General features: G+C 33.9%; 1 protein-coding gene across 1 annotated transcript; it reads right to left on the bottom strand.

The window, feature by feature from the left end:
• Positions 1 to 10,036: 10,036 nt before the first annotated feature.
• On the bottom strand, positions 10,037 to 13,383 carry LOC117335329. Its single transcript, XM_033895265.1, has one exon. The coding sequence runs from the start codon at positions 13,375 to 13,377 to the stop codon at positions 11,875 to 11,877; it is 1,503 nt and encodes a 500-aa protein (XP_033751156.1). The 5' UTR covers positions 13,378 to 13,383; the 3' UTR covers positions 10,037 to 11,874.
• Positions 13,384 to 17,459: the final 4,076 nt, after the last annotated feature.

The raw sequence follows: 17,459 nt of genomic DNA on the forward strand, positions 1-17,459 counted from the left end.
TAATAACGTAAATCAAAAACACATAATAACGTAAATCAAAACACATAATAACGTAAATCAAAAACACGTAATAACGTAAATCAAAACACATAATAACGTAAATCAAAACACATAATAACGTAAATCAAAAACACGTAATAACGTAAATCAAAACACGTAATAACGTAAATCAAAACACGTAATAACGTAAATCAAAACACGTAATAACGTAAATCAAAAACACGTAATAACGTAAATCAAAACACATAATAACGTAAATCAAAAACACGTAATAACGTAAATCAAAACACGTGATAACGTAAATCAAAACAGTTAATAACGTAAATCAAAACACGTAATAACGTAAATCAAAACACGTAATAACGTAAATCAAAACACGTAATAACGTAAATCAAAAACACGTAATAACGTAAATCAAAAACACGTAATAACGTCAATAAAAAAACACGTAATAACGTAAATCAAAAACACGTAATAACGTAAATCAAAAACACGTGACAACGTAAATCAAAACACGTAATAACGTAAATCAAAAACACGTAATAACGTAAATCAAAACACGTAATAACGTAAATCAAAACACGTAATAACGTAAATCAAAACACATAACGTAAATCAAAACACGTAATAACGTAAATCAAAAACACGTAATAACGTAAATCAAAAACACGTAACAACGTAAATCAAGAACAGGTAATAACGTCAATAAAAAAACACGTAATAACGTAAATCAAAACACGTAATAACGTAAATCAAAAACACGTAATAACGTAAATCAAAAACACGTAATAACGTAAATCAAGAACACATAACGTAAATCAAAAACACGTAATAACGTAAATCAAAACACATAACGTAAATCAAAACACGTAATAACGTAAATCAAAAACACGTAATAACGTAAATCAAAAACACATAACGTAAATCAAAACACGTAATAACGTAAATCAAAAACACGTAATAACGTAAATCAAAAACACGTAATAACGTAAATCAAAAACACGTAATAACGTAAATCAAAACACGTAATAACGTAAATCAAAAACACGTAATAACGTAAATCAAAACACGTAATAACGTAAATCAAAAACACGTAATAACGTAAATCAAAACATATAATAACGTAAATCAAAACATATAATAACGTTAATCAAAAACACGTAATAACGTAAATCAAAAACACGTAATAACGTAAATCAAAACACATAATAACGTAAATCAAAAACACGTAATAACGTAAATCAAAACATATAATAACGTAAATCAAAACACGTAATAACGTAAATCAAAACCAAGTTATAACGTAAATCAAAACACGTAATAACGTAAATCAAAAACACATAATAACGTAAATCAAAAACACGTAATAACGTAAATCAAAACACGTAATAACGTAAATCAAAACACGTAATAACGTAAATCAAAAACACGTAATAACGTAAATCAAAAACACGTAATAACGTAAATCAAAACACGTAATAACGTAAATCAAAAACACGTAATAACGTAAATCAAAACACGTAATAACGTAAATCAAAACACGTAATAACGTAAATCAAAACACGTAATAACGTAAATCAAAAACACGTAATAACGTAAATCAAAACACGTAATAACGTAAATCAAAACACGTAATAACGTAAATCAAAACATATAATAACGTAAATCAAAACATATAATAACGTAAATCAAAAACACGTAATAACGTAAATCAAAAACACGTAATAACGTAAATCAAAACACATAATAACGTAAATCAAAAACACGTAATAACGTAAATCAAAACATATAATAACGTAAATCAAAACACGTAATAACGTAAATCAAAACCAAGTTATAACGTAAATCAAAACACGTAATAACGTAAATCAAAAACACATAATAACGTAAATCAAAAACACGTAATAACGTAAATCAAAAACACGTAATAACGTAAATCAAAACCACGTAATAACGTAAATCAAAACATATAATAACGTAAATCAAAACACGTAATAACGTAAATCAAAACACGTAATAACGTAAATCAAAAACACGTAATAACGTAAATCAAAAACATATAATAACGTAAATCAAAACACGTAATAACGTAAATCAAGACACGTAATAACGTAAATCAAAAACACGTAATAACGTAAATCAAAAACACGTAATAACGTAAATCAAAACATATAATAACGTAAATCAAAACATATAATAACGTAAATCAAAAACACGTAATAACGTAAATCAAAAACACGTAATAACGTAAATCAAAAACACATAATAACGTAAATCAAAACACGTAATAACGTAAATCAAAAACACGTAATAACGTAAATCAAAACACGTAATAACGTAAATCAAAAACACGTAATAACGTAAATCAAAAACACGTAATAACGTAAATCAAAACACGTAATAACGTAAATCAAAAACACGTAATAACGTAAATCAAAAACACGTAATAACGTAAATCAAAAACACGTAATAACGTAAATCATAAACACGTAATAACGTAAATCAAAACACGTAATAACGTAAATCAAAACACGTAATAACGTAAATCAAAAACACGTAATAACGTAAATCAAAACATATAATAACGTAAATCAAAACATAATAACGTAAATCAAAACACGTAATAACGTAAATCAAAAACACGTAATAACGTAAATCAAAACACGTAATAACGTAAATCAAAAACACGTAACGTAAATCAAAACACGTAATAACGTAATCAAAACACGTAATAACGTAAATCAAAACACATAATAACGTAAATCAAAAACACGTAATAACGTAAATCAAAACACGTAATAACGTAAATCAAAACACGTAATAACGTAAATCAAAAACACGTAATAACGTAAATCAAAACCACGTAATAACGTAAATCAAAACACATTATAACGTAAATCAAAAACACGTAATAACGTAAATCAAAACACGTAATAACGTAAATCAAAACACGTAATAACGTAAATCAAAACATATAATAACGTAAATCAAAACACGTAATAACGTAAATCAAAAACACGTAATAACGTAAATCAAAACATATAATAACGTAAATCAAAACACGTAATAACGTAAATCAAAAACACGTAATAACGTAAATCAAAAACACGTAATAACGTAAATCAAAACACGTAATAACGTAAATCAAAACACATTATAACGTAAATCAAAAACACGTAATAACGTAAATCAAAACACGTAATAACGTAAATCAAAAACACGTAATAACGTAAATCAAAACACGTAATAACGTAAATCAAAACACGTAATAACGTAAATCAAAACACGTAATAACGTAAATCAAAACACGTAATAACGTAAATCAAAACACATAATAACGTAAATCAAAACACATAATAACGTAAATCAAAACACATAATAACGTAAATCAAAACACGTAATAACGTAAATCAAAAACACGTAATAACGTAAATCAAAACACGTAATAACGTAAATCAAAAACACGTAATAACGTAAATCAAAACACATAATAACGTAAATCAAAACACGTAATAACGTAAATCAAAAACACGTAATAACGTAAATCAAAAACACGTAATAACGTAAATCAAAACACGTAATAACGTAAATCAAAAACACGTAATAACGTAAATCAAAACACATAATAACGTAAATCAAAACACGTAATAACGTAAATCAAAAACACGTAATAACGTAAATCAAAACACATAATAACGTAAATCAAAACATAATAACGTAAATCAAAACATATAATAACGTAAATCAAAAACACGTAATAACGTAAATCAAAACACATAATAACGTAAATCAAAACACGTAATAACGTAAATCAAAACACGTAATAACGTAAATCAAAACACGTAATAACGTAAATCAAAACACGTAATAACGTAAATCAAAACACGTAATAACGTAAATCAAAACACGTAATTAAGTAAATCAAAACACGTAATAACGTAAATCAAACATGTAATAGCGTAAATCAAAACACGTAATAACGTAAATCAAAAACACGTAATAACGTAAATCAAAACACGTAATAACGTAAATCAAAACACGTAATAACGTAAATCAAAACACGTAATAACGTAAATCAAAACACGTAATAACGTAAATCAAAAACACGTAATAACGTAAATCAAAACACGTAATAACGTAAATCAAAAACACGTAATAACGTAAATCAAAACACGTAATAACGTAAATCAAAAACACGTAATAACGTAAATCAAAACACGTAATAACGTAAATCAAAACACGTAATAACGTAAATCAAAAACACGTAATAACGTAAATCAAAAACACGTAATAACGTAAATCAAAACACGTAATAACGTAAATCAAAACACATAATAACGTAAATCAAAACACATTATAACATAAATCAAAACACGTAATAACGTAAATCAAAAACACTTAATAACGTAAATCAAAAACACGTAATAACGTAAATCAAAACACGTAATAACGTAAATGAAAACACATAATAACGTAAATCAAAACACATAATAACGTAAATCAAAAACACGTAATAACGTAAATCAAAAACACGTAATAACGTAAATCAAAACATATAATAACGTAAATCAAAACACGTAATAACGTAAATCAAAAACACGTAATAACGTAAATCAAAAACACGTAATAACGTAAATCAAAAACACGTAATAACGTAAATCAAAAACACGTAATAACGTAAATCAAAACATATAATAACGTAAATCAAAACACGTAATAACGTAAATCAAAACACATAATAACGTAAATCAAAATACATAATAACGTAAATCAAAACACGTAATAACGTAAATCAAAAACACGCAATAACGTAAATCAAAAACATATAATAACGTAAATCAAAACACGTAATAACGTAAATCAAAATACATAATAACGTAATTCAAAAACACATAATAACGTAAATCAAAAACACGTAATAACGTCAATCAAAATACATAAGGTAAATTAAACAAAACACGTAATAACGTAAATCAAAACACGTAATAACGTAAATCAAAATACATAAGGTAAATTAAACAAAACACGTAATAACGTAAATCAAAACACGTAATAACGTGAACAAAAACACGTAATAACGTAAATAAAAACACGTAATAACGTAAATCAAAGACACATAATAACGTAAATCAAAAACACGTAATAACGTCAATAAAAAAACACGTAATAACGTAAATAAAAAAAAACAACGTAATAACGTAAATCAAAACACGCCATAAGGCAACTCAGTACGTTATTATGTATTCGAAGTCTATAGTAATTCATGCATAAAACTCATTTACACATTCTTTCATAGAGACGATGGATGGGATTAACAAACACATAATGTGTACTTTCGATTGGGATTGAGCAACAAAATACTATTATAATTACAAGGGGGGTTTTTTTCAGAAGAGAATATGTAGATGCTTTTGCACAAGGTTCACCAAAAATCATAAAATGTTGGACTGTTTGACCTTGGACTGATTCCAGAATAGCATCCGTATACATAACCAAGTCTATACAAATGCATTTGTTGATCGTTTCATTTTCTGTTCGTCAAAATAACTATTTTGCAATAACACACAAACATAAAACGGTTTTGTTTAAGTGTAATTTTGAATCGAAAAAGTCGATAATACTTATATTAGTACATGTATATAAAAAAAAAATCAACAACTAAAATAGTAACAATTCAAATTGATACTATGTGCGTGATGATTATACATTGATGTATAATATTCGCAACTAATATAACTCGCAGCTAATTTTCATTATATACATGTATGTCCCACCAATGTTCTTTAACTGACATTTTATTCATTGAATGTACAAATTATGTTTTAATACATTTTAATTTATAATACTACTTATACAAATTGTAAAATGATTAAGCAGTGTTGTGATTTGACCACTATGCTACATAAAATTATGCTGACCTTTTGAGGGAGATGCCAGCTTTAACCTTGTTTCAAGATACTTTTGCCAATTATTAACTGATTTTTGGTATGTAATGTCTATATATTAAACAAAATACTGTCTAAACTAAAGAACTATGAAGTTAGTTTTGAATGAATCATGAATCTAATTCTGAATATGATTCCTCATACAGCCAATAAATTAACACTAAAAAGAAAAACACTGTTTTGTTGGATTTGAAACCAGAGCCTCGTTACTCTTTAGTGCCAAATACCTTTGACTGAATATTGATCTGGGATAACGTCATCTGATTCGAAGTGTCGGGACGACCTACAGTATTGCCATCGAGCATCGTTCGTTGTCGTCTGCCTTGCGTAAACTTTTCATATTTAAAATGTCTCAGGCTCCATCGGTGGTATTCATCCCAAATATGCCTCAAATGGTCCCGAGATGGCCCTGACCAAGTGTTGTTATTATACGGATCACTTAATATATGTCATTTTGAGAGAAAAACACTATATTGGATGCTTCTTCTTAAGTTCAATCAGTGGGATTCAGCTCTCACTTCTCTAAAATGATCCTGATCAAATGCTACGATGTTTTCTGATTGGTCCGAATTCAACATGGATGCTACAGTGTACGGTGGTCCTCTATAACATGATTTCGCAATCATAGATTTCCTAAAGAACACATGTTTTAAACTTCTACTTTATTTTCATCAATCAGATTTAAATGCAACATACAACGATTAGAATGATCGAAGAAAGTTCAGACCATATATTAATATTTTCCCTTGACAACCAGCAGTATCCCGCCATTGTTCTCTGTACCACGATACTGGTACTGAGTATATGTATACGTATACCACAAATCAAAATACTGTCGTATTGTTAGGTTATTGTTTTGCACTGATTTAGTATATACGATATCTCATTTGGGGCCGCGGTGGCCGAGTGGTTAAGGTGTCCCGACACCTTAACGCTAGCCTTCCACCTCTGGGTTGCGAGTTCGAAACCTACGTGGGGCAGTTGTCAGGTACTGACCGTAGGCCGGTGGTTTTTCCCCGGGTACTCCGGCTTTCCTCCACCTCCAAACCTGGCAAGTCCTTAAATGACCCTGGCTGTTAATAGGACGTTAAACCAAAAAAAAAAAAAAAAACCAATCTCATTATTATATACGAGGGCTGATTGATATGATGTGAGCCATATATTGAAGGATTATAATTTTGCCTGATATATTGTATTTTTTAAACATAATCCCCTGCAGTATACACTCTTGCCAGCAGTGTTTAAGGGCTTCAATGTCAAGTTTATCAGACTCCGTTTCTTGACTGTTCAGAAAGTCATCCACTGCATGTATGACGTCATCATCGGACTGAAAGTAGGCACCTGAAATAGCTATTTTCAGTTTTGGAAATAGATGAAAGTCTGATGGAGCGAGATCGTATGAATAAGGCGGATGCTGAATCAATTTAAAGCCACAATCGTGAATGGCAGCCATGACAATAACAGACTTGTGAACAGGAGCATTGTCCTGATGGAATAACACACCTTTAGTGAGCTTTCCGCGGCGCTCAAGTTTAATATTTTCCCGTAACTGCCTCAGAAGTGAATCATAGTATGTGCCATTGATTGTTTGTCCCATTTGGAGATAGTATATCAACAGAATACCAACTGCATCCCAGAAAACCGAGGCCATAACCTTCCAAGCCTTCCAGTCTTTGCCTTTCTTGGCGGAGAAGAGCCAGGGTGCTTCCATTGTTACGATTGTTGTTTGGCCTCTGGGGTAAAATGATGGACCCATGTTTCATTTATAGAGACAAATCTCTGAAGAAAGTTGGCAGGATCTTCCCCAAAAAGGTTAAGATTAGCACGCGATAATGTGCGCCTGGTGTGCTTCTGATCAACTGTCAGAATTCTTGGTACCCATCGGGTTGAACGCTTTCTCATTGCCAGAATGGAATTTACTCTTTACTTTGAAATGGCAACTCTACTGGCTATATATCTTTCTGTGACTCGTATGTCAGTCATAACAATATCATGAACTTTATTGACAATTTCTGGGATCCATCATTGACAGGCTTTCCAGGATGGGAGTCATCCTCAGGGCTCTTTCGGCCGCGCTTAAATTCCGCCACCCAACTCTTTCCCTAGTGTTGCTACCATATCATTATGGATATCCTTAGGTGTTAAACATTTTTATGCAAATATTGGATCCTTGCTCTTTCACTGATTTTGTCCATTTTGCAAAAGCCGCTTGTCTTATTTACTACCTCGTCGATATAAACTAACCAAATGAGACCAGTCCTTGGTTGCACGGCCCTATATAGTCAGAGAATAGTAGGACTTAAAATGAACATCCTTGAGTACCTCTTCAATACGAGGCTCAGAACATATCAACCATCCCTTGTACTGTACGATATATTTTAAAGTATACAAATACTCTAGTTATCAAATAAGATATTTCATAGAGTACATGTATTTAAGATATCTTACATAATTATAACATTTATCTCATACCATTTGGTTGATTACCGCATCACCATTGTTCAACGAAGAAATGACAACTTGGCTTGTCATTTGATTTTGTAAATCGCCTTTCCGGTATAAAATACATTTTTTTTTTTACAATTCTTTTCTTATAATGGACTGGCATTTTGGAGACCCTATCATACCATATATACCGACTGTGTGAAATTGGCTTACGTTCAACATACGATATTCAAAATTCAGAATTGGAATGGTGATCTAGCTAGCCAACTGGAACATTTAATATTATGTTGTAACTGTTGTCTAAGAAACTCGATAGCTTGATACCAAGTTGCTGGGGAAATATTTCGTTGGTCTGTAAACCATACCACGTAACTCTTATGCGAGAAGATGCGACTGTTAGTGAATTGTTTGAACATTTATTTCGTTGGTGCATAAAATCCAGTACTACAGTTATATTATACTGTCCATTCAAATAATGTTATACACTGTATCTATTTTACGAACAGTTTATATTATAGAATTATTATAATATCAAGAGATATAATATACATACATAGAGAATACATGGTCAGTGTCTTAAAATATAAGCTGTATTTTGGCGAGGGTAAAGTAAACAAAAAAGGGAAGTCTTTCTGTCTCGAGCAAAAAATACACATTATATTGTAATACATTGATTATGTATCCTATTTATCATGCAATAGTCATCAAAAAGAACCCTTCTTAAGTGGAGCCGTATCAACAATGATCAAATATGACCGCCTTTTAAGCCGTGTTTCACATTGAAGTAGGTCAGTCAAATTGACGCAGGTGCTAAGATTATAAAATATAGCTGTTTTCCGACACTGCTGTATACAGAGAAAATGTATATGGTGGGTGTCTTCCGACAATGCCAGTTCCAGAATGAATTTATATATATGTGTGTGTGGATTATTACGTATTAAAGTCCGTGGTTCCGTCAATTGTAATGTGTAATGTCACGGACTTCTAAGATAGGCACTGCCAGGACAAGCTAGATTGGCTCTAGATTTAATTCTACCAAAGTCATGTATCACATATACTGTCAATTCAGGCGATCTAGTCTGGAACATCAGTGACCTGTCAACTCAGGCTAAATTGTCTAGATTAGATATACTGTCAAGGACTAAGATACTTTGTCGTGGTTCTGTCAACTCAGGCTTAATTGTCGGTAGATTAAATAAATCAAAGTCCTGTGATACATAAGTATACTGTCACGGACTCACTTATCCAAGTCGTGGTTCTGTCAACTCAGACTTAATTTCCTCTAGATTAAATAAATCAAAGTCCTGTATCACATAAGTATAGTGTCAGGGACTAAGATAACTAGTCGTGGTTCGGTCAACTCAGGCTTAATTGTCTGTAGATTAGATATATTAAAGTCCTGTACCACATAAGTATACTGTCAAAGACTAAGATACCTAGTCTAGGTTCTGTCAACTCGGACTTAATTGTCTGTATATTAGATATATCAAAGTCCTGTACCACATAAGTATACTGTCACGGACTAAGACATCTTAGTCGTGGTTCTGTCAACTCGGACTTAATTGTCTGTAGATTAGATATATCAAAGTCCTGTATCACATATCCTGTTAATTCAGGTTAAATATTAGAACAACAATTCATTAACAATTAGATACTTTTATTACATGAAACGACGAATTACCATATTCATAAGTACAGTACAAGACTAGACAGAGTCCTGATCTACTCAAACTACACAGGAAGCAATTAACTTACATGTTGTACATGAGTATTCAAAGGCAAAAAAATATTAACCCCTACGTTATGCTGTATACTTGTTAATTTTCGCCCCCGTTTAATTTTCGCCAATTTCGCCCTTTGAAGATAGGGCGAATTTAAGATGTCGGCGAAAATTTCAAGCTCAATTGCAGGATTTACAAGTTATCATACATAGGCTACAAAACATACCCTCGTACTTTTCAAGTGTGCTTTATTCCATACAATTACAAGCAGGACATGTTTACACTAAATTCACAAAAGAATTTATTGTTTTATTCCAATCTATGCATCTAAAATAAAATATAGATAGAAATCTAGGCCTAGTAAATTTGCAATATCACGTTGAGTTGAATCGAGAATATGGGCTAAAACAGCGTACTAGGTCTAGTATATTTGATATTAAAAAAGGCTATAAATACTAAGTAACTTTTAAAATCCAGCCATTTTTTTTAAAATGATGCACACAAAATAGCATCAAATTCTTACCATTGTGAAGACTGATTTTATGAGTTCACCGTCGCTTGTAGCTTCCATCAATGATAAATGAACAAGAGAAAACACTGGTCAGTAATTAGTCACGGCACGGTGAACTTACCACTCATCGTGTTTGCTTAAAATCGACCATGCATACCTGATACTATTTGAATAAATATAGGCTAAAAGTAAATCTGAACACAGGTAAACGTTGAATATTTCACTGAATATTTCACACCGATTACATTTCACACCTCAGCGGGATATGAAAAAAAGGAAAGAAAATGGGGGAACTCGATAAATCCAGTGTTCCGAGAGCAATTATATCGAGAATTCCGAACAGAATTTTCCGATTGTAAACGAGGAAAAGACATTTCTTAAAAGGAGTTTAGGGCGAAATTAAAACGGGGCGAATATCTTTTGTGTTGCTCAAGGGCGAAAATAACATGGGGCGAAAAATACCAGGTATACAGTAAACACGGTGTAACACTTGAACATCGGACGATGCACCGACTGTGGAACGGAAGTAGGCTATTGATTGGTCGATAATTATAGTTATATTGTTTACAGAGCTGTCGACCAATCATATTGTCCCTTTCATACCGCTCTAAAATATACAGACTACTTCCGTTCCATGGTCGACACATCGTCTGCTATCAGGACTGCATTTGATCCATTTTCTCATTTTTAGATCATTGCTACAAGACACAAAAATAGCATACATTGATATTTAAGGATTCGAATCTAAGGTACGTTACTGAAGTTTGTGTGCATTTGATATTTTAGGTTGATTGACCTTAAATTCAAAGTGAATCGTAGCTCACCCCCTACTTCTGACTTTGCGAGTGTTACACTTTGTTGATATAGTAAGAGTAGATGCTATTTTTAAACACCAGCCAGAAGCAGAACTTTTTTTTTCTTTTTTTTTTCTCTTTCGGGACCATACCAAATATTTATGGGTAAAACAGGTTTGGAACGACCCACTGAAGGGAGAAGGGGAAGTCAGTGTTTGAAATGCACCACAGGGGCGTGTTTAAAAATTCTAAAGCCACGGTATATGATATACGAATTCCAAAGCAAATGCATTCTTTGTTTAAAATAGAAGAAAATTCTCAAATCAGTTTGATGTGAAAAAATAACGGCAACACGTTCAATTATTGGTTACTTGCCTTACGTTATACGAACATATGGATAAATGTACGATATCAAAGTATGAAATTAATGTTTTTTACGTCATTCAATGTTCAGACACTCAGTCACTATAATGTTTTAGGAGTTTGAGTCCCCACTCTCCCGTATCTAATCTTAAGCGTGACCACAGCTTATCACCCTTCTGTATACCTACTGGTCCCTGGTATCCTGTGTTTGTGTGAAGTGTTTTTATGTACTTCCCTGCTCCACTTATCAGTTCTATTGTGTTCCTTGTCCCGTCAGCAATAATAATATTACCCTTACTGTCATATACAACTGTACGAGGACCAAACTTGTCTGGTGTGACCGGCTCCCCTGACTGTATCCCCTCCCCCTGGGCCTGAATCCCCTCCCCCCGGTAATGGACCAGGGGCTGGAGTGTTGGGTTGTACACAATGATCCGTTTATAATCCACTACTACAGCTATGTTACCTGTAACACCACACTGTGTGATGGACTCTACTGCCCCCGTCCATGACCCCTCCACAATGGCTGTATGTAACATTTGACCGTCTGCTGTGTACATCACCACTTTGTCATGTATACCCCGTGTACCCACCACTACCCGACCCTCCCTGGTCACACACAGATTAGCTGGGCGATCCTCTGTAGTAAACATACAGACTGGTGTAGATGATGTAGAGGCTTCACATATAGTTCTCTCCCAATAACTACAGAACCACAGACGACCTGAGGTGGGGTCCAGACTGATGTCAAAGATCTTACTGTTGTATTGTATCTTCTGTATGACCAGACCATTGTTGCTGATGAGCTTTACTGTGTCGTTGGTACAGTCACACAGCCATGCACGTCCATCAGATGTGGGGCAGATCGATGTGATGATTTCCGGGTATGTGAACTCTGACATGACTGTTGGATGGTCAGGAAGAGAGTACTGGAGAAGGTTATCAGGAATGTTTATGTTCCCGACGGCCTGCTTCAGGAGACTTTGTCTGTCCTTACTCGGAGTAAACTCTACCATCTCAATGCTAGGTGTCGGTGGACTGTCTGGATCCATTTCCCGGATTTCCGATACCGAGTCGTACATGAGTACATCAGTTCCTGTCTGGAGAGTCTGTTTATATTCTGGTAAGAGATTCCTCAACGTATCCAACCTCCTCTCCAGGTCTGGGATGTGGGTCTGAATGATGTCTGTCTCTGCCGCCTCCATTTGGTCACACGTCGATATATATTCCGCAGTTAATTGATCTAAATGTGATTTACATTGGTTATTATTGTCTATGATACTTTTACGAAGATTCTCGTAATGCGTTTTATAACCAGACATTTTTGTTCGAGATGAAATAATTTCCTGGTTCAGTTTGGGAATATTTATATTTTCTGCGTCATTCACAAAATCCACAATCCTATTTGTATTTTCCGTTCTAGTTTCAGACAGTTCACGTAAGCTGTCGATATGATCTTTATGGTTTTCTGATAAACAACATGTTGTGCATATTAATAAGTTACATTTTTGACAAACAAAGACAACATCGTTGTCTCTGTGAACAATACATTTAGAATGACCTTTACGTCTGATAGGTAACTGTGCCATGTTTGCCATGGTACAGATATTGAATTATTAATTTGATGTGACGAGATGGAGACTGTAATAGATCCTCTGGTGTGTCTGTATAACAAAGAAATGACAGAATTGATAATATTCACCCAACATTCTTTAAACGATGAAAACTGTGTTCGTAACGGTATGGAAAATAATTTAGCCCACATATGCGTCAGACCAAAGTCTTTTTCATTGTATACAAACATACCATCAATGTTATAAATAGTTAACATCAAAACTTTAAATTCCTTCACTCTAAAGGAAAAATCTCAGCAAACGTACGGAAAGCGAAATTCAATTAAAGGTTACTTATACAATAAGTAGTACTTAACAATAAGACAGACGTCTAAGATATCAATTATGTCACAACTAAAATGTTTCACAATAAGATAGATTGATAATAAGTCTCTCATCTCTTCCCGGAAATATTTTATGTTAAATATAAAATCTTTAATAAATGAATAAATATTTTTTCAACTAAGAGGTATGCAGCAGTTCGCAGCAGGGATACATTGCAATTACCAGTAGAGGTGGATACGGTCGAATGGTTATTTAAATTGCGAACCTTTACTCATGCATTAAGTTGCGGTAGGAACTTTATAAATTAAAAATTCAGAGGACAGTTAGGTACTCACCGATTAGTTCATTATGGATGTTTTCTCATGGAATGGGTGTCGTAGTTGCAATCCCATGGCAACAAATAGCGTCCTCACTGTGACAGAAGAATAAAATTTGATTGATATGAGACAGGAACAAAATGAGCTAATTTTGCTGGTACAAGGGTACACTTTTCTGGATAAAGTTGTACTTGTGTTATACTCATTCAACTGTATTCATTATAAAACAAGAAATCCCAGAGGGATCTTAGCCCCAACCATTAAATGATATTTATACCTTCTTTTTTCTTTTCCTCTTAATTATTCGATGGCAGGAACGGGTGGAAACCTTATATATGAGAACATTTGAGAAAGATCCCTCCCTCTCTTTTCACGTAAAAGCAATAACAAACTTCAATACTCAAAATCAAAGATGCCGAACTGACAGCAATTTTCTTTCTATCATCAAAAAAATGCATTGAATTGCCACAATTAGGGAACAAGGAAACTACACATAAAATTAGAGGGACATCCTTTTGGTACTTGTTGAGAAACTTCAATTCTTGAAATCCAAGATGGCCACCTATCGGCCATTTTGTTGTTTTGATCAAAATCTATTTTGAATTTGCACAACTAGGTACTAAGGGTAACATACACATAATTTTTTAAGAACATCTTTCCAGTACTTTTCAAGAAACAGTGATTACAAAATTCGATTTTCAGGATTCAAGATGGCCGTCTGTCGGCCATTCTTTTTTCTGGTCAAACTTCTAAATAAAAGTTCTTCACTAGGGATCAAGGGTCACCTACACATGAAGTTTGAGGAATATCCCTCCGTTAATTTTCAGGAAATAGCGATACGAAACTTCAGTTCCCAGAATCGAAGACGACCGACTGTCGGTCATTTTGTTTTTCTGATCGAAATTCTAAATGAAACTGACACAACTAGGGACAAAGACGAACTTGCACATTTAGTTTTCAACAAATAGTGATAGCAAGGAATGTTTACAGACGGGACGGACGTACGATAAATGACCACGGACGCAGAACGATTTGAATAGCCAACCATCTGATGCTAGTGGGATAACTATATGATCGTTGAAGGTCAAACAAGAAATATGTCATTGTTTCCAATTGAATAAAGGAACAGAAATCAAGCGTTAATTGTCTGATGAAAATGTCAATGAGAAAGTTCAATTTCATGTTAGGGCAAACTGAACGAAGTTTGAAAGACATTGGTCAAAACCTGATGGAGAGGATCTACAATCGAGACCAGGAAGATTCAAATACTGTCGAAAATTTCAAACCGAAATTCCGCTCACTTGAAACTACATGTATGTTACCTTTCAATAATTTGCCCTAAACATTTTAATATGAAATTGATCGACATATCTAGATGCCCCTGAGCAAACAAACTGGTATTTTTCTGTTTTGTACCCCTCTTCAAAGAATGACACAAAGTAGATATGTTAATTCCTGTTTTGTATACTTTACCACCAACGCCTTTTTCTTTACGCTTCAATAATCAAACGTTTGTGATCTGGTGTCAGATTCTTTCCTCTATCACCCATTACGCTGAACATAGGCTAGCAAACGATAGCTATATTGAGAATAACATGGTTATGTCCTTTTAGCTAGTATGTAGGTAAGTTATGTCTTGAAAGAGTTTCCGGCACCAGCAACTAAAGTGCTTGTATTAAATGTCTAATTTGACATGCGTGAGCATAGATGTGCCCATATTATCTAAAATAGACTTCATGATATCAAAGGTAGCTACTCTAAAACAAAAAATAGAATACATAAATTTTAAAAAAATGAAAAAACAACAACAACAACAACAAAAAAAACAAAAACAAACAAAAAACAAAACAAAAACCAAAAAAAAACACAACATAAAAATTAAAACAAAACAGAAAAGCGAACAAGATTTTCCCTTAATTTGTGCTGTGCTGGTATCGTTAGAGTGTTGATACTTATATCATCTTAATGGTTGGGTACAAAGAAATTGGCCAAGTATTGAGCAATTTATGACAAAACCTGTTCGAAAAATAGGTAGCTTAGGTTAGGCCAACATCAGGTATGATTGCTCGGAACCAACAGTACACAAAGAGCATTTAGGATCGGAACTACACGCTCACAATGAGAGGGACATACACAGGACATGAAGAATCACATAGCTCATTTCACAAGAATCTGAGAGTCTGAACCAATCCTGCCAGCAGTGTGTACAGAAAACACACAATTTTTGGTTTGGTACACGATAATATTATTCTATTCCAATGACCTGTTTGGTATGAAGGTAGTGTCGGGTCGAATATACCTGATAGATATCTGTATGATTACAATTGTAAATCATTTACCTATATTTATGCCTATAAATCCTATTTAAACTGCTAAACGACTGATTAGTAATAAAAACTTACCTATCTTTTTCTGACGCTAAACTGATGTCTTTGTAATTTGACGTCTGCATGCGTATTTTGTGGTAATTGTTTTCAGCTTGTCTCTTGTTAGGTTAAGCGCCTGGTCTAATGTACAGTAGGGTAACAGCTACATGTATATATACTTTTTATCTACCAGGTCATGTGACCATGACTAATACATGCTTTTGTTTGATTGGATGATTTTGTCATATTACATCCATATATGCACTATGTATCTACAATAAAGCCAATGATCAATAAAATTATCTTAATGCACGTACACCAAATTGTAATAAACATAAGGCGGAAAGAGGGGCGGGGAGGAGGAGTGGGCAAGCTACACAACAGAGATGTTGTGATACTGAAGTAACCATACATAGAGCCCGGCTGCAGTGGCTGGAGGCATACTCCCATGGGTAAGGGGACTTAATTCCCCTCCGACGTGTGATTACAGCCATACTCCGATGGGTAAGGGGACTTAATTCCCTCCCGACATGAGATCACAGCGATACTCCCATTCCCTCCTGGCGTGAGACTAGAGCCATACTCCCATGGGTAAGGGGACTAAATTCCCTCTCGGCGTGAAATTACAGCCATACTCCCTTGGGTAAGGGGACTTAATTCCCTCCCGGCGTGAGATCACAGACATACTCCCATGGGTAAGGGGACTTAATTCCCTCCCGGCGTGAGATCACAGACATACTCCCATGGGTAAGGGGACTTAATTCCCTCCCGGCGTGAGATCACAGCCATACTCCCATGGGTAAGGGGACTTAATTCCCTCTCGGCGTGAGATCACAGACATACTCCCATGGGTAAGGGGACTTAATTCCCTCCCGGCGTGAGATCACAGCCATACTCCCATGGGTAAGGGGACTTAATTCCCTCCCGGCGTGAGATTACAGCCATACACCATCAAGGGGTATGGAAATTGCCCCCTTGACGGTAGACATTAAACAGAGAGCACTAGGGTTGGGATTATATGATTATAAGATTGTACAACCACTAACCCATACGCAAAGGGGGATGGATTATTGTTTTACCCATCAGGGGGATTAGGACC

The sequence above is a fragment of the Pecten maximus genome, chromosome 10 (assembly GCF_902652985.1).
Source record: "Pecten maximus chromosome 10, xPecMax1.1, whole genome shotgun sequence".
Lineage (NCBI taxonomy): Eukaryota > Metazoa > Mollusca > Bivalvia > Pectinida > Pectinidae > Pecten > Pecten maximus.